At 44.8% G+C, this 25,655-nt stretch overlaps 1 protein-coding gene across 12 annotated transcripts in view; it reads right to left on the bottom strand.

Moving 5' to 3' along the window:
* LOC139583068 (ephrin type-A receptor 7) overlaps positions 1 to 25,655 on the bottom strand; it is an 84,006-nt gene that overhangs the window by 36,812 nt on the left and 21,539 nt on the right. For all 12 annotated transcript variants that reach the window (XM_071413784.1, XM_071413791.1, XM_071413786.1 and 9 more), the window contains exon 5: positions 20,029 to 20,364. In XM_071413784.1, coding sequence (XP_071269885.1) covers positions 20,029 to 20,364 — 336 coding nt within the window. The remainder of the gene's footprint in view (positions 1 to 20,028; positions 20,365 to 25,655) is intronic.

The raw sequence follows: 25,655 nt of genomic DNA, 5'->3' as shown, positions 1-25,655 counted from the left end.
GAAGTCTATGAAAACATCAAGATCGGCGACAGAATGGTCCCAGGGTTGACGCTAACGAGCTATGACATAATTCTGATGACTTCCCATTTGACATTGTGACTCCCATAAGAGAGAAAAACTCCCTGGTATTAATTGTTGGCGGCGCCCAGGAGAGAGAGGGACGTTGAAGCAGTGGGCCAGGGGAAGTAGAACTGGTGTGTGTGTGTGTGTATGTGTGCGTGCGTGCGTGTGTGTGTTTGTGTGTGTGTAGGTAGTGGTTGAACTCCCTCATTGTTACACCTAGGTTCCCAAAGCTATATAGCTTGATTGGCTGTGAGGCAGTGTAGTGCTGCCTGGGCTGAAACCAGCCGGGGCCTAGTAGCCTAGTAGTGAAAGGTATTCAAATCACTCAGTAGGCTGCACACTGGGAGCAGACATGAAAATGAATAGCGAGGGAAAATTCCCTTTTTGTGTTCAGCGCAGTCAGTAAAGGCTCAGTGAGTTCGAAAATAAAAACCTCAGACAATGATAGGCTCGGCCTTTGATGAATGTGAGTGGAACTATCGGAATTGGCGTGACAAGGTTCTGGCTAGTGGGCCTCCACCCGTGAGTGTCCTCCGCCCGCCCTCTCTCCTGCCTGCCCGCCAAGACGAGCCACACACGGAAATGTGCTTCCCCATCTGCCGCTCACAGCTTTGTCGCCTCCATTTAGAGCCGGGGAGGGAGACAGAGAGAGCGACCACTGCCGATGTAAATCGTTCAGCCAGTTAAGTAACGCTTTCATTTTTTGAGGGCTTCAGCTTTCATGTGGATGACATCGCTGAGTGGAGTTCTTTGTAACTGAGAAATGCCCAAGCTCTGCTCTGCACCTTCAGCTAAACGAGGCCTGTCTCCTATCACTGCCATCACTTGGCAATCTCATTCTCTTTTCAAACCAGACATTACGAACAGATAATAAGGATCTATAAATTGTAGCTAAAGCTATAATGTCATATTATTCATCGGTAGGTTACACTTCATTGATCATCTCTATAGTTTATCTGATTCTAATTCAGTGTGAGTGCTATGTATAAATGAGGATGTGTGAAAATACCCATGTATAAGTACACTTCATGGGGTGTGCTTCAAAATAGAGTTAGAAACAGCTCGAGGACAGACCACTACCTGCATAATGACAATGCTGGAATATAGGACACCTTTGCAAGGGAGGTCACGGGGGCATCTGTTTCAAAGCAATTAGCAAATACTGATTTGGGGAGGCTGGCTCTTTCATGTTCCATTGGAGAACTGACAGTTCCACAACTGAGGGGCCAATGATGAATACATATCTAACACTTCAGTACTGATAGCTAGACGGGGCCTTCAAAATGACATTTCCACATCATTATTTTCCCGCTCAAAGACCTTTTTAGGAAACCTAGTCTCCCTATCGTATATTAATTTGTATTCTCCTGGATCAGTGAGATATCAAATCCAATTGTCTTGGCTTCAGAACTTTTCTGAAAGTGTCACCGTCTATCATGTACTGTATGATACTACTGTTTTTAAATATCATGTGACAATGATATACTATATCTTTTTAAAAAATCGAAGAAAAGCTTTCGGACCGGAATTTGAATCACCAATGAATCATTTCACGATCGCCCAATTTTATGTCTGCAAAGAAATTAGATTGAATGCGTTTCAGTAGGTCTCCTGTGTGTCACCCTCCATAACAACATGAGTAGAGCCTTGTGCCGAGCTGTGAAGCTGTGTGTGTGACTCGTAGCAGAGGGTCAGCGGGGAAAAAATTGCTTCAGACCCCTTTAATGTTCATGCTACACTGACGTGCACACATTATGCGCCATGCACATCATTCCCCCTCCATCGCGTGCTGACAGGGAGTCCGTTCGTTCGTTCGACCCTGCCCCTCGATGGCCGGCCCATGCTGTGTGAACACTGTCCTAATCTCTAAATAGCATTCGGTTGTGTAACAGATGCATAAATCACTGGTTAACTTTGTTACATAATTGTTTAGCCAGCAGGGACCCCACTTATTGAAAATCCACTCCGCTGCTCTGTGTCAGTGGCCAAATTAGGGAACAGGGCTAACCGGGCTGGCAGCCTATCATCAGCCTCTCTGAGACACACCCCGATTCCTCCAAGAGAACAGGAAAGTTGAGGTTTTGTTTTCAAGGCCGGGGGCCAAAAGAATTCTGTCTTCATTAGGACATTTCCCTGCCTATAATAGTCAACTGGGCTAATGTACTATAATGATGGCACAGACAATAATACATGTCTGATCCCAGAAAAAGAAAAAGACACTGTAACATATGGAGTAAACAAAGGTTTGTGTACTACAGTACAAACCTCAACACTACACCGAGACCATGCATTCACCCCTGAAGTCAAATTTGGCCTCTTTACATGCAATAACTTCATCATAAAATGTGCACTTCAACTACGCATTTCTGTCAAATCCTCTGCTGCTCACATTGAGGAGTATACGAGAGCTCAATTTAATGCAATACATTTTACTAGCTGCCAAATGAGGGCTTTTGTTGACTTCCGTTGGCAATCAAAAGTTCACTGACTATAAACAGAAGGCCTGGATGTGAGAGGAGAAGAATGTAAACGGCGCTAAACGCAAACGTGTTTCACGGCGGTCGTCAGAAATAAATGACAAGGTCAAAAACAGAGTGAGAGCTCTGCGGCTTTGTAAATAAATCTTGGTTTTGTTTGAGTCCATCTGAACTCACTTAATTAGATTAAATCCCAGTCGGAGAACAGAACAGAACAGCCTTCCTGGAAGATGTACAGTGCCACATCCCGGATCCCGGCTCCTAATTGCAGCATTTCCCCGAGATCAACGGAATTCACCGCCCAATAATGAAGTCATAAAAATATGTCATGCCCATGCTCCTCCAAATCCCTTTTTTCTTGGGAGTCGTATTCTAATGATGATATCTAAGTCCTGCTCAGCACACTGAATGTCACAGGGAATCGTCTGTGAAACAACAGATGCGGCCCAGATGAGAAATGAAAGTAGCGGGACAGGCGGTAATGTACTAACGTAGACGCTTGGTTCTGCTTATCGCCCGCCTCAATGACCTTTCTACTGCAGGCAGCTGCCGGGCATGTCTTTTCAAATATACTAACAGGCCTAAGCAGAGATATGCGTTTGCATACACAGTGGCTTCATTATTTATCTTAATAAAACAAAGGCTCTGGCGTGAAAAGGCGCAGAGGCAGATTACAGCAGTGGCGCACACGGACAAACGTTCCTAAGAGTAGTGACTGTGGATATTTACAGGATCCGCTGCTAACCAGCCACAAGGCCCTCCACCTCCTGCTTGCTTCTATCAAAGGTCAAAGCACAGCCCCAGGCCCCCGGCGCATGCATCTAAATCCTTGATTGGATATCCAAGCCATACAGGGATTGAAACGCAAGATAATTCATAAAATGCAGTGTGCTGGTGACTGATGGGGCCCTGCTTGGGTCAGAATCCAGGCATGGCTATTATATAGGGGTTTGGAGCATTATGGGTACTTATCTATGCCTTCCCACAGAGGCAGCTCTGCCTGCCTTAAACTGCCTTAACCCCACATACTCATTTCCTTATCAGCTGCGAATAAATCTTGTGTTTGGCAATGCCAAATATTAACATTTCAAATTAGACCTCCACACAACCGTTTCGCAGGAATGGGGGGAAAATGTGATCACCGAGGGTTGGCATCATAAACATCCATTCTAGAAATACCTCTGTCATCACCTAGATGATCATATTAATCAGAGTTCTTATGCCCTTAATCACAGTCTTGGACAGCATCCATCGCAGGGAAATCATATCCAGAGCCCCTCCAGCCAAGTCTGTAATTTTGCACTGAGCACTGGTTGGACGCATTGTGCTGATTGCCAACAGATCCAGGCCAAGCCGACAGGCCTCTCCCTGTCTGCCTCTACCTATTTGAAAACACTGAGTCAGGCCCATACCTGTGGATTCCATGCCAAAGGCAGACTATCTCTTCCCCCAGTGTGGAAAATAACCCTGCCTACTTGAAACAATTTGGACAGATGCGGGGGTGCAGTATGTTGGGAAAGAAAGACATCATCATCACCCCTGGTACTGCTGTGGCCAGCGTGCCAGAGTCTGTCAAAAGATAAAGCAGGAGCAGCACAATCATCAAGGCTGTTTTTTCAAACACCACGTATTTGCGGTGAAAGTGTATTTTGTTCTGTTTGGCAAGCAGACAGGAAATGATCAGTGGAAAGAGGGACACATCTGTGTGAGTGGGGACATGGTACCAAAATTGGCATCACAGCATCACGGAATCACAACAGTGAGATGAGAGGCGAGCTGTGTTCTATTCAACAAACACTTGAATGTCGACTAAACAAAAGAAACAGAAAAACAGCTCAGATTATTAGCCCCCCCCCCCCCCCCCCCCCAAAAAAAACGACAACTACAAATATTTTAGCCAACCCCAGTAGTTTTCACCACAGCTCTACTGCCAGCTCTTGATTCAGGTGAACTGGGTTTCCAAAGCCACAGGTCACGCTCTCAGAGGGGAGGTATGCTGCCTCACAGCTCTCTCATGTCGGCCCGTAAATCCCCCCCGCAAATCCAATAAATGCCTCAGCCACAACCCCGCCTAGCAACACCTCATTCTACCTCCTATTTCGCCACGCGATCAATGAAACCTCCGTCGCTACTGCCGCAAACCACAACCCCGGCTTGCACTGAGGTGATAATGACCGTACATGGAAGTCGGAGGAATAGACCAAGTGGGCGTAGGACGGAGCATAACTCATTCCGCCCGTGACAGGCGAGCGTGCCTGTCCATGTAAAAAACAACATCAGCTTCAGCTGTGCCCCATCCGGGAAACGAAGAGAGAAGAGAAGTGCATTACTGGAGTTAGTGTGCCTAGCGATGAGGGACAGAGCTGGCACGCCCACCCAACTCCAAGCAGCCAGTAATGACGGGGAAGGCCCACATACTAGCAGCAGCGGCCGAGATGACTAAACCCTGCCTCAGACACCCAGACAAACCTAGCCCTCAGCCTGCCCTCCACTGAGCCATATAGACAGCTCAGACATAGATTGCGCAAAACAGTCTGCTTAGTCACGGTATAGTTTTGGAGGTCGGCTTTTTCAGTCTGTCATCGACGGTGAGCTGCACTATCATTCATCTGTCTGATGTGAAGCAAGCTTGATGTCTTCTTTATGTTCAGACAAAAACAAAATGACAGGGCATGACGAAAAACAGACACAGGCACACACACATACATTGACAGGGTGTGGCCCCCTTAGCTCACTTTACACTTCAACATCATGCTTCAAACATAGTTCTTTCAGAGAATACAGTAGAAATACACAGTATTGACGGTTCATCCATCTACAGTATGTAGATGCGTTGATGATTTTAAATGTGACGGTCCAACCAGCCATATCTAGCTATTACTTCTGTCATATTAGCTAAACGGAAACACAAACTGATTGTGATTCATGTCTGCTTAAAATACACAGAGAAACCCAATGACTGTGTCTATGGGGCTTTCCCATATAACATCGCAAAACATTACAACTCCTGCCTTTCGAGAGTCAGTTTGCCACATCTCCCAGTGCAACTTGTAACATTTACATTTACATTTAAGTCATTTAGCAGACGCTCTTATCCAGAGCGACTTACAAATTGGTGCATTCACCTTATGATATCCAGTGGAACAACCACTTTACAATAGTGCATCTAACTCTTTTAAGGGGGGGGGGGTTAGAAGGATTACTTTATCCTATCCTAGGTATTCCTTAAAGAGGTGGGGTTTCAGGTGTCTCCGGAAGGTGGTGATTGACTCCGCTGACCTGGCGTCGTGAGGGAGTTTGTTCCACCATTGGGGTGCCAGAGCAGCGAACAGTTTTGACTGGGCTGAGCGGGAACTGTACTTCCTCAGAGGTAGGGAGGCGAGCAGGCCAGAGGTGGATGAACGCAGTGCCCTTGTTTGGGTGTAGGGCCTGATCAGAGCCTGAAGGTACGGGGGTGCCGTTCCCCTCACAGCTCCGTAGGCAAGCACCATGGTCTTGTAGCGGATGCGAGCTTCAACTGGAAGCCAGTGGAGAGAGCGGAGGAGCAGGGTGACGTGAGAGAACTTGGGAAAGTTGAACACCAGACGGGCTGCGGCGTTCTGGATGAGTTGTAGGGGTTTAATGGCACAGGCAGGGAGCCCAGCCAACAGCGAGTTGCAGTAATCCAGACGGGAGATGACAAGTGCCTGGATTAGGACCTGCGCCGCTTCCTGCGTGAGGCAGGGTCGTACTCTGCGAATGTTGTAGAGCATGAACCTACAGGAACGGGTCACCGCCTTGATGTTAGTTGAGAACGACAGGGTGTTGTCCAGGATCACGCCAAGGTTCTTAGCACTCTGGGAGGAGGACACAATGGAGTTGTCAACCGTGATGGCGAGATCATGGAACGGGCAGTCCTTCCCCGGGAGGAAGAGCAGCTCCGTCTTGCCGAGGTTCAGCTTGAGGTGGTGATCCGTCATCCACACTGATATGTCTGCCAGACATGCAGAGATGCGATTCACCACCTGGTTATCAGAGGGGGGAAAGGAGAAGATTAATTGTGTGTCGTCTGCATAGCAATGATAGGAGAGACCATGTGAGGATATGACAGAGCCAAGTGACTTGGTGTATAGCGAGAATAGGAGAGGGCCTAGAACAGAGCCCTGGGGGACACCAGTGGTGAGAGCACGTGGTGCGGAGACAGATTCTCGCCACGCCACCTGGTAGGAGCGACCTGTCAGGTAGGACGCAATCCAAGCGTGGGCCGCGCCGGAGATGCCCAGCTCGGAGAGGGTGGAGAGGAGGATCTGATGGTTCACAGTATCAAAGGCAGCCGATAGGTCTAGAAGGATGAGAGCAGAGGAGAGAGAGTTAGCTTTAGCAGTGCGGAGCGCCTCCGTGACACAGAGAAGAGCAGTCTCAGTTGAATGACTAGTCTTGAAACCTGACTGATTTGGATCAAGAAGGTCATTCTGAGAGAGATAGCAGGAGAGCTGGCCAAGGACGGCACGTTCAAGAGTTTTGGAGAGAAAAGAAAGAAGGGATGTTTCATTACATTGGTGTCGGAAGTGATCGGACCTTGCATCCACGACAGTGCGTGTTCTTGGCTGGTGAGCGCGTTCCTGTAAGACGTAGAGTCGCAAGCTAGCGCGAGGACGCGCTCTTTGAAAGGAGGGAGTAGTGTAACGACCCTGGGTTTATAAGCGCGGAAATCGACTCTGCCGCTCGAGCATGCTTTTGCGGCACAGTCGATAGCGCGCCGGACCTCGGGCTAGGAGGTCGAGGGTTCGAGACCTGCTCCCTGCCTGTTTCATTACATTGGTCTTGATTTACATCTGTTTTGATCACAACTGTAACCATGATTAATAATACAGTGTCAGGTAAAAGCTGTTTTTTGACATGCTAAAACTTACGTTGTTTCCACCCCAAAGTTGGGAATTAGTTGAACAGCATCAGAAAGGGCCGCCTTCCCTCCCCCTGGGATTTCAAATGGCTGTGATGTGCTACCTGCTAAAACAATAACCTCACTCAGGTTGCTTAGCCGAACCCAGAGCTGACTAGAGCGGATCTCTCTCTCTCTCTCTCTGCCCTACAAAGACCAGTCAGACAGTGTCCTTTGTCCCTCCTCCGCCCTACACAGTCAGCTTCCAGGACATGTGATTGGCCACAATTCGCTGGGCACAAATCGGCTTCAGTTTGCCGTGAGAAGCGCAACACCACAGTAACACCCAGCAGATAACCAGGTTAGCTCCATTTCCCTAGAAAGCAGCCCCTTAATCCTCTTCAACACCGGGCTGTGTGGGATCAGAATAACAATCAAAACGAGAGTTTTGAAGGTAGCCGTCCCACCTCTCAGCTGGTGGGATATTGGCTAAGCTGTACTGTCCACAACAGTATGACCCTTAACCCAGGAAATAGAGCCACAGGAGGTTCTGTCTGCTGATGTAGAAGGATGTGGTCTGTTTGCTGTTGTTTTGTATTCAGTATCTGAACTGCCTGTGGTTAAACTAATTCCCCCAGACCGCAGCTCTCAGGAAAATAACGGATCTCTCAACACAATAGCTGAAATGATTCTACTGCTACACAAGCCAGGGAAATAATTAATGGGGTATTATAAATGTAGTATTTTTTGGTATTCTAACAATACTAGTAAGTGCATGTGTGAGTGTGTGAATCTGTTCTCATATTTTGACATAGTGCCGGAGCCCAGGGTCCCTATCATAATGAGTTACATTGGCATCATTATTTCATGGTAATTATCCCTCAGAACGTTATTCAGTCACCTGATGAGAGGATATATTTGGTTACTAACTCTTGGACTTTGTAATGACTCTTTCTTCTCCCCTCAATCTCTGGCATAAAGCAATATATCGACACTATCCGTGTGGTAGCCTATGGCACTTTGAATAGAATACAAGGAAGTCTCTAGTATTGAATGACAAACGCTATAAAAGCTACAATTCAAAATTTTACTCAAGGTTGAGAAACGTTTTTGTAGTGGACAGAGCAGCTATATTTATGGAGTCGGATTTTAAAGTAAGCACAGAAAAGCAGGACAACTTTTTTGTAAATGTTCCATTAGCTGCATAGTGTTTTCTGATTTGGGGACCAAAGCGAGACATTTTAATGGCTTTATGATGAAGTTATTGATAGTTGCTTCAAATGACACACCCAAGGAATGGTCCAATAAAACTCAGCAGATGAATCCGTTTCTCTGGTTGTATGAAAGGAGGAACAGGGCCAGAGGAAAGTATTGAAATGTAAGAGGGGAATAGAAAGGCTGGCAAAGGTCTTTGAAGTCTGATTAAAGTTTGGAGCTTGGCTAGATACAAAAAAAAAACAATCTTACTCCAAATTTTCTCTCGGGAATTGTATTTTATTTCTCTCAAAGAGAAGGCAGGTGCAGTATGAACACAAGTTTCTTTCATGGGGGGGGGGGGGGGGGACATTCCCTAATCTAGTACAAATGAAATCGCACTCTGGTCAAATAAAATTCTCAGTCCTCCAACTGGAACTAATCAGTAGTCAATGCCTTGAATCACAATCTCATTGTGTTGCTTCTTAGGGCGTTTCCACACATAATTCGGAGCTATAGTTCAAATCAGAGTTTGATTATTTGCTACATTGTATTGTTGGTTGGTTTCACATTGCCACAGTTTAAACAAACTAAACTGCCTAGACAAAACTTTGTGTCCATGCAAGTCCATTTGTTTATTGGAGAAAAATGCTCACGTTAAATCCATCTATTATCGTCATATAGCATTACTTACGTGTCCTAATCGTCATATTACTTTCGCTTTGCTCTTCCAACAACACAAGGGAGGAAAACAGCGCAATAGACGCTCTAACTGCGTCACGCAGTCAACACGGTATATTCAGTTGCCTTGTATAGCTGTATAGCCCTGGTTTCCTCTAATCTGCAAATGGATGTTTCAGAGATATCAAGTTATGATAAGGTGTGCATTTTATCAAACGCTCGCAGTCAAACAACAAATAATACTGTTCGAATCGAGTTATTTTCCGTGTGTTTGGTCCGCACCAAGGTAGGAATGGAAAAGGACCCGAGACCATCTTTTTTGAGCGAACCCCAGTGCGTTGTTTGATGCGCTCCTGATTCTGGACAGAGTGTTCGCACCAGTCCAAACGAACCGAACTAAGGGGGCAAACGCATTCGTATCCATATCCCACGCACTCTCCATTTTGCTTCGATGTGGATTTAGGACAGGCGATGAGGGGTAAGGGGGTGTTTGTAATGCAGGTAGATATTCTACACCGAGTAGGACCACCAGCAATGCAGAAAGCACAAACAAACCACTTTTACACAGATAGTAGATTTTTTCCTAACAATGGGCCCAAGGGATAACAAAATTATCTGAAATTGGACTAAGGCGACTAAATGCTGTGCATATAGGGGGAGTTAGTGACCGAGGATCCCTCAATTGAGAGATCAAGTAAACCTTGTTGATGAAGATGAGCCAGGTGTCACTTCTATCAGCCATTGTGTATTACAGGGAAGGATTTGCCATTACAGTAATTGGTCATTTCTGTGCGTTGTGAGACAGTAAGGAATAGGCTTAGGCCTAAGTGGGAGGGCTGGACAATCGTTTGCTTTCAGGCCGTTGAGCTTGTCTCGAACCCCGTTCCCAATTACCCCCACAGCACAGTGACAGACAGAGGCTTTCACCTCTCTTTGTGTCACACCGTATGTTTTTCTTTAGCAAATCCAAATCCACTTTGTCACCAGTTAATTGGAGGATGTTGTCGTGTTATTATGTAAATATCAGGAATGTTCACACAATTTAACATGAGCTACCTTTCAGTTATCTGGAGGTAACAAACGAACACAACTACCAGTCTGGGAGATCAGCCTCCTCTCACCTGCAAGCAGCAAGCTTAGTAAAGCCATCGTGGAGCAGTATACCTTTACAGTATCAGCCCATGTGCCAGTTACCTGTAATGTCGTATCCACAGTGAAACAAGAAGGTCTTGCCAAAGTGTATTAGTCTAGCCACTATGCGACAGTATTTATTTTTTGGCCACGGCTACTCAGTGGTGCGACAGCGAGGCAATTTAAGAGGAATTCAACACATTTCATTATGTCGGTCTCTGAGGACATCAGCTCCTCCAAGTTTCATTTAAATTGAATTTTTCCTCCGAGAATACTTTTCAGAAAACAATCCCAAAAAACACAATCCTGGCTCTCTTCAAAGAAAAAGATATTGATAACTCCAGTAAGAAATATGGTCATTTTATATGCATGAGGAACTGTGTGACCTAGAAAGCACTTTTTTTTTGCCTAAGCTTTAGGCACATCCACACAATCACAACAAACAACAAACACAAAGAATATCCAAAAGACTGAATCTGGTCATGCAAGAATAATGCATCCCCAACACAGACTATTGTCTAATGTACTACCTGAAGAAATATCCTGAGACACCATAGAGGGTAATTAAGGCATTTATCAAGCAGTGTTAAGTTGTGAAACCATGTTTATGGCACCTGAGTATAAAATTATTACATTTCACTGATGCTCAAGGTTAACTAGGCAATTAAATTCCCTACTACATGACTCCCTAGTTAATATAGGACACCGAAGGAACCCTTCGTAAAAGGCTTTCTCTAGATCGTCTTACAGAACTGTCGAAGGATTTCGTTTAAGACAACCAAAGATGACCACAGAGATGACTCCACTCTCTCCTCTGGGCATGAATACTGAGGAAAGGAGGCAGGGAGGAACGTTGGTTTCAAAGCCCACAGAAGGTCACTTCTCGACAGTTAGTCTCTCCAGCCCAGATGTGTCCCATCTGCTCCACAACCAGTAACCAACTCTGCGAACTCTGCGGACGCTATAATCTTTTTACTGTTGTTTTTATATCAAATCATCCAAAGCAGCCTAGCAGATGGCTGTCATATATTCCCCGTGCTTTGATAAAAGACAATGTGTTGTTGGTACGGAGCTGCTGGTGTAGCTACATTGGGGAGGTGAGGGGCTCAGTTAGCACAGCTGAGGAGACTAGCAGCTAGTGAGATGAAACCGAGTCATAGTCGCTGTAAGGCTTTTGAGGCGACAGCTTTGGGGTCAAGAGGTCGACCATAATTACCAGCGGGCCTTTTCCGAGGTGGCAACCGCTGTTTGAAGGTTTTCTGGATTTTTGTTCTTTTAAATTTTTCCTCCCGTTCTGAGCCAAAGTATTCTTCTGACTCAAACTCATTATTATTTCCAAGTGTGATGATCTGAATAAAGGGGAAAGGGTGAAGCATGGGGTTGAAGACATAATTAGTTCCTCTCACTGCAGGAGACAGTATGCTGATGAGACAATGAAAGAGTGAAACAACAGACCTGTCAATCTGCCTCTATTCTTTTCGTGAGTAATGCTCACAGACACAGAGAAAAATCTCTCTCTCACTGCTATCAAACTACATTGTTGTGTTATGCAACATGCAAGTTCTGCCAAATCCCTTCCCATAAGACAATCTGTGGTTCTCCCGAAGCCGAACAGAAAAGAAGAAGAAAAGCAAGTAGGTAGCTGTTTGCTTGTTGCAGACATGTGGCAGCTCCTGTTCTGCCGCACAGAGTTGTTTGAATAGAACGGTTCCGTCTGTATAAAAGTAATGGTGACAAGTTGAAATAGACTGCAAATGGATATCAAATGTCCTTTAACCTCAGGCTGACCGAGCTGTTTTCCAGTGTGTGTCAGACTAGCAGACAGAGTTAAACCTGTCACCTTGAGTTAAACTGTCTGGGTCGTATGAAAGGTATCCCCCTAGTCTACACCCACAGCAGAGCTGGGAAAATGCCCTCTGTAAACGGAACAAACCATCAAGGTCTTGAGATTGGGGAATGGCTTCGTGGGAGTGTGTCTTTTTTTCTCTCAAGTCTATGGGGATTTGGCAACTGTCAGGCACCTATGACATGCATCACTATTTAGGTTTTATTACCAAACTCCTTTAAGTTCTTCGGCAGGAAATGAAACACTTGAATGCCTATTCTGCAAAGTGCTGGAGCCCTTTCCAGCCAGGGTATCTAGCATGGACGAGCATGTGTTCCATATAAACACAGTGCCTGGGAGTCACAGGTGCATGCTGGGTTTGTGTGTGTATGTGTGTGCGTGTGTGTGCGTGTCAGAGAAAGAGAGAGAGTATATGAGTGTTTACTGGGGCCTCCCAGTCACCCCCATGGGCATTAAAGGGAGTAGAGCATCTGCATAGCATCACAAGCCAGCCCCAGCTTGCTCTACAAATACAAACTTCTATTATTTGATCCATTTGTCGCCATTAATGTGTACTGTATGTATACTTGTATATTGTATATATACTGTATGTATACTTGTATGTATATTTGTATTTATTATGGATCCCCATTAGCTCTTGCCAAGGGAGCAGCTACACTTCCTGGGGTCCAAACACATCAAGACAGTTACATTACACATAAAACAAAACATAAAACAGTACATCATATAACATCGCTAAACCAACACATATCCACAACAGAAAATGCACAATACCACCATAAAATAAAACCACAATGTACGTGTGTGTAGCGTGTGTGTGCGAATGCCTGTGTTGCTACCTGTGTGTGTGTCTCTTCACAGTCCCCGCTGTTCCATAAGGTGTATTTTGATCTGTTTTTAAAGATCTGATTCTACTGCTTGCATCAGTTACCTGATGTGGAATAGAGTTCCATGTAGTCATGGCTCTATGTAGTACTGTTAGCCTCCCATAGTATGTCGTGAAGAGACCTCTGGTGGCATGAAGAGACCTCTGGTGGCATGTCTTGTGGGGTATGTCTTGTGGGGTATGCATGGGTGTCCAAGCTGTGTGCTAGTAGTTTAAACAGACACCTCGGTGCATTCAGCTTGTCAACACTTCTTACATCTTGAAGGCACCGGAGGTAATTATGCACAAGAGTTGCATACTAATGCTGAATACATTCTCAACAACTCAAGAGATATACAAAAAGTGTGACGTCATTGAAAAGAAAGGGTTATGCATTGCAAAATCCATTCCTCTGCATACGAATGAAGGCATTGTCTCTGAACCTGTGTTATGAGTAATTTTATCGGTGCTAAATACATTTCCATTATTTTCCATTCGCGTTTCATTGTTCGCAGGTCATGCTATTATTTATCCCAGCCCTCATCCGCTATTTCCACCCAGCCATGGACTGCTTCATTTAGGAGCTGTCAGTCAATGAAACTCGTTAATAATAAGAGCAATCAAATTTTAAATTAACTATATTAGAGTTCCATTTTTGTGCTAAATGATATTTCTCAAGTAGACATTTACTTTGTAAGGGCATTCATTTCACTGAGCTCATAATCTGTACTACATGGAATTTTCCTATATGCCAGTATCTTCTATATGCCAGTGGACTTAAACTAATGAGCCATAGAGGAACATTTGAGATTCCTTGTCCTAGACATAAAAACTGAAAATTTGAATTGTTGGAACAGTTGAAAACTAGCTAGCTGGCTTAATCTGGCATATTTACAGAAATGTTGATTGATGTGCATTGTCCCTGTCAGAGGGTGTAAATGTTCTGGGACAGTGAAAAGTTAATTTGCGGTTGCTAAGGTAAACAATAGGTAGCCTGGGAAAAACTTTGTAGCCTCAAACTTGTTTGCAGTTTCACAGGCTTCTAAATAATGAAACTGGTTGCAATCCTGAATTCTGTGGGAAACACCGGCTAGAAGATAAAACTGAATAAGAATCAGCGCCGTAGCCTTTTAACTTTGACAAGATTCCCAGCTGGGCAAAACAACACCATAATCACAAAAGAATTGCAGTTCCCGGCAGTGTTTTCAATCCAGATATCAAGTAACATTCTTTTCTACGCATCACTGCAAACGCAACACGCTTAGACACACACACAAACACAAAGAAAGTATAGAATGAGAGATTGATAGATATTGCTTTCATCAACATTATCCTAGCTACGAACGGGTAAGGAACAAAAAGTAATTTTTTCAAATGCTATTTAGTGGACGGTAACAAATGTGTTTTTCACAGCTCCTCAACACAGTCTGCCTGTAACCGTGTCTGTAAATGTGTCCTTTCCGAGGCAGAGAGAGAGAGAGAGAGAGAGAGAGAAACGGGGCTGTAATTCTGACAGAGTGCATGGAACGCTTAAACTCGGTGTGTTCTCAGAGAAAGGCCCTTCTGCCACTGGGATGTCCACTGGTGGTGATAGGCACCAAGTCAAGGGGAAAGAGGGAACACTGTGGGGCTACTGTGAGAGAGAGCTCAGTCATGCACGCCAGATTCAGAGGGATTTAGGTAGCTCGTCTGCCAGCAATAAAAGACTGAAACAGGATACTTGGGGAGATTAATTACCTAGATAGGCCACGATAATGCCATTTAAATAGGAAAGTAATTAAAGTGCACCTTCCATGAAAATTATTCATTGCTGACGGATTGGGTGACAGGCAAATCAGGAGGCATTTACAGAAAGCTACAGGTTAAGTGCCGGAGCGCTTGTGCTTCGGGGAGACCACCGCTGTTTTATTGCAGCTGTTGAATCGGACTGCTTTGCCCAGCTCTCATCAAATTACTGCATGTGGAAGGACAGAGAAAAAAGAGGGGGGGGGGCTCCCAGGTAACATAAAACCACTGACAAATGCAACAAAGGAGGATCCGCTTAACTTTAAAATGACACCGGCCACGATGGCGGTGGTCAGTGGGGAATCCTCCGAATCAATCCACTCTGTCTAAAGCCACCATGACAGATTAGGACATTAAAAAGAATCAATCAATGGGCCTTTGTTTCCATAAGTGTTACTCTCACCAATACATTGAGAAATATCAATTTCTGCAGTGAAAAAGTGTAGACAAAGTGACCATATACAGTATATTACCGTTCGAGAACCACAGAGTATCAGCTTGCATGGTTGCCTGTTTAAACACTTCTCACTCCCAACATTTACCTAACTAATTTCACTGTGTTAAAGGGGCAATCAGCAGTTGCTACATCCCTTTTTGGACTTGTATTTAATGATATGTACCCATTGATTCTTGAAGAATATAACTTATAAATGCCTCACGATCAACTGTCGTACCTCATCAGAACCCCAGATAAAAGCTTGTTTTACTCCAATGTTTGTAAACAAAGAACATGTAAACAAACACTATATAGCCTCAAAAACATTTAAAACTATCATTTCGATATCATGGATGGTCAATCCTTGCATCTATAGCTCGGTCAATTAATTTTTGAGAGTGATTACATTTCTCCAGCCCCTTCCCTCAGCTTCGTTAATGTTTCTCCTGCTGATTGCCGCTTTGAGGGAGATGAATCATCCAATGATAGCACTAATACTTGTTGCGGTAGACCTTCATACAAATGACTGACATCAAACAATAAAGTAGTCCTGACAATACCAGCAGCCCAACAACTTGTGTTGAAAGGGGGATATTTGCTTCTCACGCAAGGCTAGAGCATAGAGGCTTTTCAGATCAAAGTGAAATGCTTAGCTGACACTCATGCGTGCCACAATGCATTTTCTCACTGAGTAAAATGGTGGCAAAGGGAATAGTCTGTTGTTCCCTTTGAATGTTTAAATAGGTTTGCACTTGAGGACACTCTGATCTCATTTGAAGTAAATATGAAGTTACACAACAATAGTCCTGAAGGAGATGATCTAAAAATAAACCAGGAAAGCAACATTGTTTTATCTGAATCCATTCATCTGCAAAAATGTATAATTTTTTAAAAAAGGCTATCAACGTGCGACCTGTTACAGTTCCACCGTGAAGGAGGATGAAATGAAGAATAAAAGACGACCCCAATCTTCGTCGAGGTGTAAATAAAACATATCGCTAAGTTATATCCCAATCCCACGCTGACTCATACTAGAGGGCTCGGAACACAAATAGCGACAGTAGAAGTTTCTATCGGTATGTAACCTGTTCGCTGCTCCTGGCTAATATGAGCTGTCAGCATTAAAATCAATTTCCACAGTTTCCCCCGTTCCCTCTTCAAAGGTGCAATGTGCAGAAATCGCTTCGCCATTTCCTGGTTGCTAAAATTCTAACAGTTTGCCTATTTTCTGTTCATATGACAAAACAAGCAATGTATAGTGTAGAGCAGTGTTTCCCAAACTCAGTCCTGGGGACCCCAAGGGGTGCAGGTTTTGTTTTTTTGGACCTAGCACTACACAATTGATTAAAATAATAAACTCATCGTTAAGCTTTGATTATTTGAATCAGCTGTGTAGTGCTATAGCAAAAAACAAAACGTGCACCCCATTGGATCCCCAGGACTGAGTTTGAGAAACACTGGTGTAGAGAATCATTATACCATATAAACCGCTGTGAAATATCTTTTCAATAACCAAAAATATAGCATTTTCAGCTGTTTGAAGCTGTTATACAACACCGAAAGTTAAATACTCAAAAACTAAACTTGACAACGGGAAGCATAGAAATAGCGCACATAGAACAGATCTACCGCTTCTTAGACTTCAATTAGATTAATCTATAACTCACATTTCTATGTGAATTTGGTTGGTCGCCAAAAAAGTTACATATTGCAGCTGTAATAGATTGTTTACGCCACTTTATGCTCACACCTTAACAGCATCATCCACTGGTCTGTGGCTGAGTGTCCCGTCACACATAGTGCTCCTATAGCCATTCCCCTTAACCAATTCCAATCATATTTCTACCGTGGTTCTCCACAGGGAATTTTCGGGTTGAGATGTGCACACACACTCTCTTGAATAAATACGAATGGTTATTCCATCAGCAGTTCTCACTCACAGGCTTCTGAAAGAACAAAAGTCCTTCTCTACAAGTGTAGCGGCATGAAAGCATCCGGAGTATGGAGGATCTTCGAGGGCAGCTCTCTAGAGTTATCAAGCGACAATAGTGCCCTGATTGAAATGCACTCTCCGTCTAGCTAGCCTAACGTTTTCCGGAAAAACTCCACCTCATCAAGATGTGATGACAAATTCATATTAATTCACCTGCGTAGGAGGACGTGGTGAGGATGCGAGGGGGAGAGTCGAAGACAAAACAAGATGATGAACTTGCATGCGCCACATCTCCAACAGTAGTTATTTAAACACACTTATAGACAGAGCTGGGAGGTAATTTGGTTTCCCTGGGAACAATAAGCACCCGGCACCTTGTGCAGATCATCAACTCATCCACGGCTGCAGACTGCCTCACAGCCTTACTCCTCACACGTCCTTTGGTATAATTAGGGGAGGTGTGAATTCCTAATCAGATGAATCACCATCTGCATTTTCGCAGTCGCCCTGCTCCTCTACTTCTCTCCTCCTCTCCCCTCTGTTCCGCTCCTCCTCTCCTCTTCACAAGTTGATTATCCTTCAGCAGGAGAGAGAGGCACTACCTGCTAGATGGTCTCTACTCTCCTCTCTTCAAGGCTTGTTCAGGACCACGGCTCACTCTCTCGCTACCTCCAACCCGAGGAAAGGTTCATCAATTCTGGATGGTGAGGCGTAAAAGGGTTTATTATTGCCGTCATTCATTAACAATGTGGCCCGACTGTACATGCTTGCTCGGGAAGGGGGCCATTGTTTTAGGAAGCGCCGACGTTCCAATTAAAAAGCGCTGGAGCGTTCCCTAATGGCCCGGGCACAGCATCCGGACACGATGAAGACCCAGTGGCCAGTGCTGAAAAGCGCCGCAGGACAGGGTTAACGTCTAGGCTGCAACCTGTGCAGCAACACTGATTCTGCTTGCTCTCTCACATGAGGATCTCACTAACAATATGTGTTGGCACATCATCAAACTGAAGCCAAGCAGTCTGCTACATCCCCAATTGTTGAAATTTGTCATAGTGTATCTAGGCTATAGGGTAACAAAACATCTATAAACACATTTAATTACACTAAATAGTAGTGAACATCTCAAACTATGTAATTCTTGCTTCAAATAGTAGCCTAATGCTAGCTTTAAGACGTAAACATAATTTCTTCCTCATCAAATGCTTCCCTCTATTTCCCACTATTTCTGATGGCTAAATATACCCCAGGGTTAACAGAGTAATTGTCTGTTGTCAACATGCCACGTGTAATTATAAGAGGCTCTGAGGGAGCCATGTGTTAATTGTTTCCCCCCCATCTTTTCCTGCAGGTCTCCCTCCTTGCAGTGTCCTTGTGTCCTTGGCAAGGCAACCCCTAGAACCATCCAGCGTGTGTCTCTGTCACGAACCGTGTCACGGAACATACATCATTCCCTACAGTTTAACCCACATTCATTCTGCTGCCTGGCCACAGTTATCCATTCTGTTTCTCTCTCTCCTCTCTCCCCATTTGACAGTGTTAGAATGGGGGTTGTTGCGATATTTCTTATTCTATTTTGTCTATTTGATATATATATATTTCTCAGTACATGCAAACAAATAACACAGTACAGTATTCTAAACGAGTGCACTCAAAAATGTCTGAAATAAAACAGGTACTGTATGCAGATTCATCTTCCTGGGAGAGCATCGCAGGACATGGCTGCATGTTCAGGATTGCCCCAATTCGTTCGAGGAAAAAAACTCGAAAGAGTTGCAGCTCTTCTGCATTCATGTATATGGCTGGGTTGGGGTGAAGTTAAGTCTAAAAAGACAACAGCCCAAGTCTAATTTAAGGTCATCTGACAGGTGGTTCAAAGTCAAACTTAAACATATACCACAAGAGACTCGGCGTGCGCCACACAAGTCCCAGAATTCTCGTAGCGACTGGTTAGCAACGTGGTTATGATGATAATATTCCCCAAACACTCTTTACAAGCTACAATGGCTGTACAACCCTCTTTTAATGGCCCTAGTTAGTATTCCCTTTTGACTCCAACTGAGCTTCATGGATGCTTGAGCATGAAAGACAAATCTTGTTTGGTGGATCCATAGAAATAATGAATTAAAAAAAGGTGTAGTGCTGCCTTCAGTTGGGAGTGTGTCACCAAGAAAATACAGCATTTTAATTATGCTAGGTTCCCAGGGGAGTTAGCGACACGCACTGTTTCCTATGCTACAACTCGCAGCAAGCCTTGCTATGCTACTAATGTTTTCCACCATAGCTCTGACACACATATTAAATTAATCTGGGTAATATGCCAACTGTAAATGCTGTGTATCAGCCTATGATCATTAATGCCAATGAGGTATGATTAAGGTTCTCAGTTGAACGGCAGACCTCAGCGCAAAATAGCCATTTGTTTGTATGTAAAATATGCCGAAAGTTTGCATAGTGCATGGCCTAAGTGCAAACGTTTACCATTATTCTGTATCCTAAAAGGGCCATATCTGCCTCGCTTATCCTGAACATCTAGGAGACCGTGAAGTGCTGCATATGAAAATGTGTGTTTCTTTGTAACTTAATCATGAAGGCAATTCTAGATCACACCAGCGGAATATGAAAGTGCAAGGAATTTAGCAATAGTTATTAATTAAAGTGTACAGGGAAGGGTGGATGTTAGGATGTAGGACCTTGTTCTGGATTCGAGCCAAACCGCAGAATTGATTTGATCTCTATGAGCCAATCAGACTCCTTACTTGCTTGACTGGTGGCGATGCTGACTGCGGCGAACAGCCTCTGGGTGCGGCTGAGGTCAGATACCCCGTTGACTGCCTCGACCTCGAAGGTGTAGTTGGCGTGGGCCAGCAGGTCCACCACGCTCACGTAGGTGTCCACTAATCCCGCCTGTTGGGGGGAGTATCCCACGTTACCCCCGCACGGCACGCACTCCTCGGGCTCCCAGCTGCAGCGACGGCACATAATCCTATAGGTGACGTCGTTGCGGCCGCCCGTGTCGGCCGGCGGGCTCCACTCCAGGCTGACCGTGGTCTGGTTGATGTTGTAGACCAGGTTCTGTGGCGCCGAGGGAGGTCCTGTCAGGGCGGGAGGCAGACAAAGAGGGAGAGGAGGGAAGGAAGGAAGGAGGAAGAGGAGGGAGAGTTAAATAACAGAGTGCCAGGGAGGGAAAGTGACAGCAGACTGGGTGTGTGCACTGACTGGATATGCGGTTCACTGTTCTGCTCTGTTCTCTCAGACTGACTGGCACGGGACATGCCAGCTCTGACCCTTTGAGCCACACTGACACACACTTATAATAGAGCTCAAATCTAAAAAGAAAAACTAGTGCAGGTAGGTAGAGAGGAAGTCAAACACCAGCAAAGCCAAGGTCAGTGAGGAGTAGGCTGCGAAACTGAGACAACTCATGGGGACTATTATAATGCATAATGACTGCATTCCTACCACTCTGATTTGATGCGGTACATGCTAAATATGAATGTGAACGTGTTAAGTATCGGTCATTTGTCATGTCAATTGTGTGATAGTATTGCCTTTCGAGTGTGATTTGCACTGTTAAAGAACAGGTAGCTGTTTAAAGGAGTGAATGGTTCATGCAAGGTGAAGGTAGGTCCTTTTTGGATACCCGTTCTGTTCATTCAATAACCATGCATTCACAAGTCACGAATTGTCGTTAACATTCAAACATGGAATATATCAGAAATGTAACATTGGCAGGAATATCCAGTTGAAATGATTGAGATGTCATTCCATTGTAGAACTATTTATCCTGAACAGGGGATCAGAGGGAAGCAGATACGAGGCATTATTAGCTCTCCCTCAGTCCTCCCCAATATACAATTATCCCAGTGTGAGACAAAGGGTTTCCTTTCCAATGAATCGCAGAGACAAGACACTTAAAGTTGATGTTTTTGAAAAATAGCCACCGGAATCTACAAGTGAGATTACATCTGAGTTATCGCCCCACAAAAGCCTCTATATAGAATATCACTGGAAGCACACTAACCACGAGTTCAATAAATTATCCATACTTCACTAGAACATAAACCATTGTCATCTGAACAATAGCAAAGAATTACACTCTTCTCTGAAAAACAATGATTTACAAATTGCTGCTTTTATCACTCAAATTCAAGCCCTCGTTTTTATGACCCAGATGTTTATATACTGTAGGCCTGCAATTAAGTGATCGTTTTATGTCCCTTTTAATGCACTATAGATTATGACTTGTATTCTTTGTTCATGGGCGTTTTCAAAAGTATCTTTAATTTTCTCGGTGAAATACTAAACGACTCCATTTTCATCCAAATCCAAAGAGCTTCTCATCACATTTATTTAGATAAAAGTCTTTACAAATTGGTAATACTTATGCATAGAGCGAAAACTATAAACGTCTGAGTCATTATTTATTTTATTTATTTAACCTTTATTTAACTAGGCAAGTCAGTTAAGAACAAATTCTTATTTTACAATGTCGGTCTACCCCGGCCAAACCCTCCCCTAACCCGGATGATGCTGGGCCAATTGTGCACCGCCCTATGGGACTCCGGATCACACCAGTTGTGAAAGAGCCCAGGATCGAACAAGGGTCTGTAGTGAAGCCTCTAGCACTGAGATGCAGTGCCTTAGTGCCACTCAGGAGCCCAATATTGCAAATTGGGTTATTTTCCTAATTCCTCCCATTAAGAAGAATGAGGCAGGCATAACAGAGCCATCCATATTCACGGCTACAGAGGGAAATGATGAGACGGAGCCAGTGATACTCTGGGCTCTGGAGATGAAAGAGACACATGTGGCAGCTGAAGAGGAGAGGCGGCACGACTCTCTAGCTAGAGCCAAGGCACGACTTCAGCACTGTCACCTACACTGGACCTGGGCTCATAAAGGACTAGTTCACTATTTTACAACTTGATGTTAGACAGTTCCTCACCCTGGAAGTAGTCTATGGGCCAGGAGTAATGTAATCCAGGGTTCAGTCTTCTTTAAACAGCCATTACAAATTTCTGCTAACCTTAGCCACCACAAGCTAACAATCAATGGAAGCGACGGGGGCATGTGTTACTTAAAGGTGATTTGGCAACAACAACAAAAATGTACATGCTCACATGCCACCATCACTCCCACTCGTTATTAGCTTGTGGTGGCTAAAGTTAGTAGTGGCTGTTTAAAGAGAACAGAACCATGGATTACAGTTTCTCCTGGCCCATAGCCTACTTCCAGGGTGAGGAACCAGCTAACATCAAGTTGTAAAATAGTGAACTAGTTCTTTAATCCTCTTCAGGGACAAAGAGCGAGAGTCACACACATACACACACGTGCACGCACAAACACACACATGCACACACACACACTCATCTCTCAGGCATTTGTTTGTACTGCATTACCATGGTCACGGTTACCAAAAGACAATAGCTTGTTTTATTTACTCAGCTACTCTCATTGAGTCTCAGGTGACAAAGGTCAGGGCAATGATTTCAGAGATAACAGCTGGAGGAGGATATTGAATTAGAATGAATTTGAGTGGCCTGTGTTTTGTTCTTGTTTTGCGGACATGGAATACAGTGAGTGCAAGCTTCCCTTCGCTGTCCTAGACTAGACATAGTGCTTCCTGTTCCCTGGGTTGGCTTTGTTCCCCCGCCACCACACAGTTCTCTCTGTAAGGTGAGGTGACACTGTCCTCCCCATCTTACCTGCAGCTAGGAGAGGCGACATCCTGAGCCTCTGCCGTCTGTCTGCTGATCCTCGTAGCTCAAGGGCTTGCCGCCCTCGCTCCCTCTCTCTCTATCTTTCTCTTTTTCCGTCTCTCACTCCTCTCCTCTCTCTGTCTTATCTCTTTACGTTTTCCCCTCTCACCCCCTCCTCCCGGTGAAGTTTCATTTCACGGATTAGCCTTCCATAGCCCTCACAGTCTGAGACGTCTCAATCACATGCTAGCTTCTTCCTTCCAACGCCGCATTGTGTGTGTGTGCGTGTGTGTGTGTGGGTGGGTGGGTGAATGTGTCCTGTCACCTCCTTCTTATAGCGTAATACAGCTGATTCTCCAGACACTGGGTGAACCTGTGATATTGCTGATGAATAACCGCCTCTAACAGCACATTCACTCGTCAACCAAATCGAATGGACCTTTTTAACCGAATGATATTGCATAAACCAAGATGGCTGACTCTTTTTGGATAATAGCAATAGTTACTAGATAATTAGGTCATCTTGCTGAGCCTGTCTCTCTGTGTAGAGCTGAGAGACCTGAGTTAGTCAGGGGGCTTAGGAGAAAAGACTAATGTCCTGATCTGCTGTGAGAGAGAGCAGAGCTAAAAGAGAGAGGTGCTCTTGGCCGCCTCAGCCCTCCACTGCCCTATTAGGGGGCTACACACTAATTGGAGGGATGGAGGGAAAGAGGGGAGGCTGGGGGTGAATGGTATTCAAATCAGCCTAGCACTCATCCTTCATCTGCAAACATGTGTCGTGACCTTTGACCTGGGTGGTTTAAAACCTGGCTGAGTGAAGCCATGTGGAAGAGAGGGAGGCCGTGATAGGAGGAAGAAAGGAGGAAAGGGACTCCTACGTTCCACTGGCCCTCATCCGTCCCCTAGCAACTACAGGCTCCAATCAGGATGGAATCTCTCTCTCTCTCTCTCTCCCTCGCTCTCCCTCTCTCTCCCTCTCCCTCTCCGTGAGATGTCAACTTGTTGAGGTTGCAAATTTGAGTGGGACGACGGGGGCGAGATGGGGGAGAGGGGAGGAAGGGGGAGATGGCTGCTCACAACTGCCCTTTTCAGACCCTGCTAGCGCCAGCACTGCTCACAGCTGTCACATGATTGATGCCCACTCCCCAACCTGTCAGCAGCTTCAAGGCTTTGCTCCGCTTCTGGAAAAATGCTCCCAGCCTTCCTGCAGTGCCATCCCCTTACATTTCTCATTATCTCCTGGCTTTGCATAAGAATGGAGTGAGCAAATATTGGAAAAACAATATCATACAATGTGTTTTCCCTTCTCTCTCAACACGCAATATTTGCAACAATGATAACGGAAAATATATTGTCCGACGGACCTTTCAAAACTAGTGTCTTCATTTCCGTTTTTGCCTGTTGCAGTGAATTACCTCTCCCAATATATCCACGTTTCATCTTTATCTTCCTCTTCGTCCAATCTTAGTCTCATAAAGACATTCCTAATCCATGTGCTGCAGAGATCTGTCTCTCTGTTTGTACAGAGCCTAAGATAAGGGAGGTTTACAAGCGCCCATTTAAAAATCTGTCAATCAAGCTGTTTGCTCAAGAAATGTAAATTCACTTTCAATTACTATTGAATTCTACCCCAGACCAGACCAGACCCCACAAAGGCTGGCCCACGTCGGGGAAAATGTAGGGAAAATGGCGCAGCACACCTTCTACAAAAATATTTGCATTCAAACTAGGGATTTTGTGGCTAATTAAGGTAAGCAGGTAATTCTGTTAATAGATTATGCATGTATGAACGACATATTGAAACATCCAGCTCAAAGCGGGAGGGTTAAAAAGAAATGTAGTCGTCAAAGTTCCAGAGCACGTCTTTATGTAGATAAACAGTGGAATCTATTAAAAAGACAACTTGGCCATTGCCATTTCACATGTCTGTTTCCACCAAAGTGATTCTTCACAGCAGAACAGGCAGAGGGCATCGGGAAATAACAAAATAATATAAAAAACGTCTTCATGGTCAATTGCGTAGCAGTAAAGTTATTGTTTTCATCTTCCGACAGTAAACCCACAAGACGGGCTTGGTGGAGAAAGAAATGGATCAGTCTTTCATAAAAATCATCTGAGTGGTTACCGTGGAAATGTGGGCTTTTTGTTTACTACCGCTTTCTGATTGGAGAAGGTAGGGGGTGGGAAGGGGGAGGGGTAGGTAGAGTCGGTCCTGTCCTTGTTTCAAGTCAAGGACTGAATTAAGACTGGCCAGAACAAATAAGGACAGAGAGAGAGAGATGCTGGGATAAATCAGACTTACAGAGGGAGTCCACTTTTCCACCTCTCCTTATTAGCCCAGTCCTTGCACCACCCTGCCCGCTCTACTGTTCCTTTAAATTAGGACTAATTTCATTGTCCCTGTGTCCTCCCTCCCTCCCCCCTTCCCTCCATCTCTGTGGAGTCAGTCATTGGTTTGAGGTGGTGGTGGTGCGGAGGGGGGGGGGGGGGGGTAGCCCTGTAAAATCCCCCCATGAATCTACCTGTTTGGGAGCAACAGATGTGGATTTGGGAGCAAATGAGCCCCACCCTCTAAAATGAATCCCCTGGCCTGTGTAAACAGGTCATCAATGCCTGTCACATAATTGCAACATTGACCAGAACAAATGGAGACACAGGGTGCTGCTGTTGACTGTAATTGCAAT

The sequence above is a fragment of the Salvelinus alpinus genome, chromosome 8 (genome assembly GCF_045679555.1).
Source record: "Salvelinus alpinus chromosome 8, SLU_Salpinus.1, whole genome shotgun sequence".
NCBI classification, from domain to species: domain Eukaryota; kingdom Metazoa; phylum Chordata; class Actinopteri; order Salmoniformes; family Salmonidae; genus Salvelinus; species Salvelinus alpinus.
Note: the sequence above shows the minus strand (reverse complement) of the source record. Positions and strands in the feature narration are given on the sequence as shown.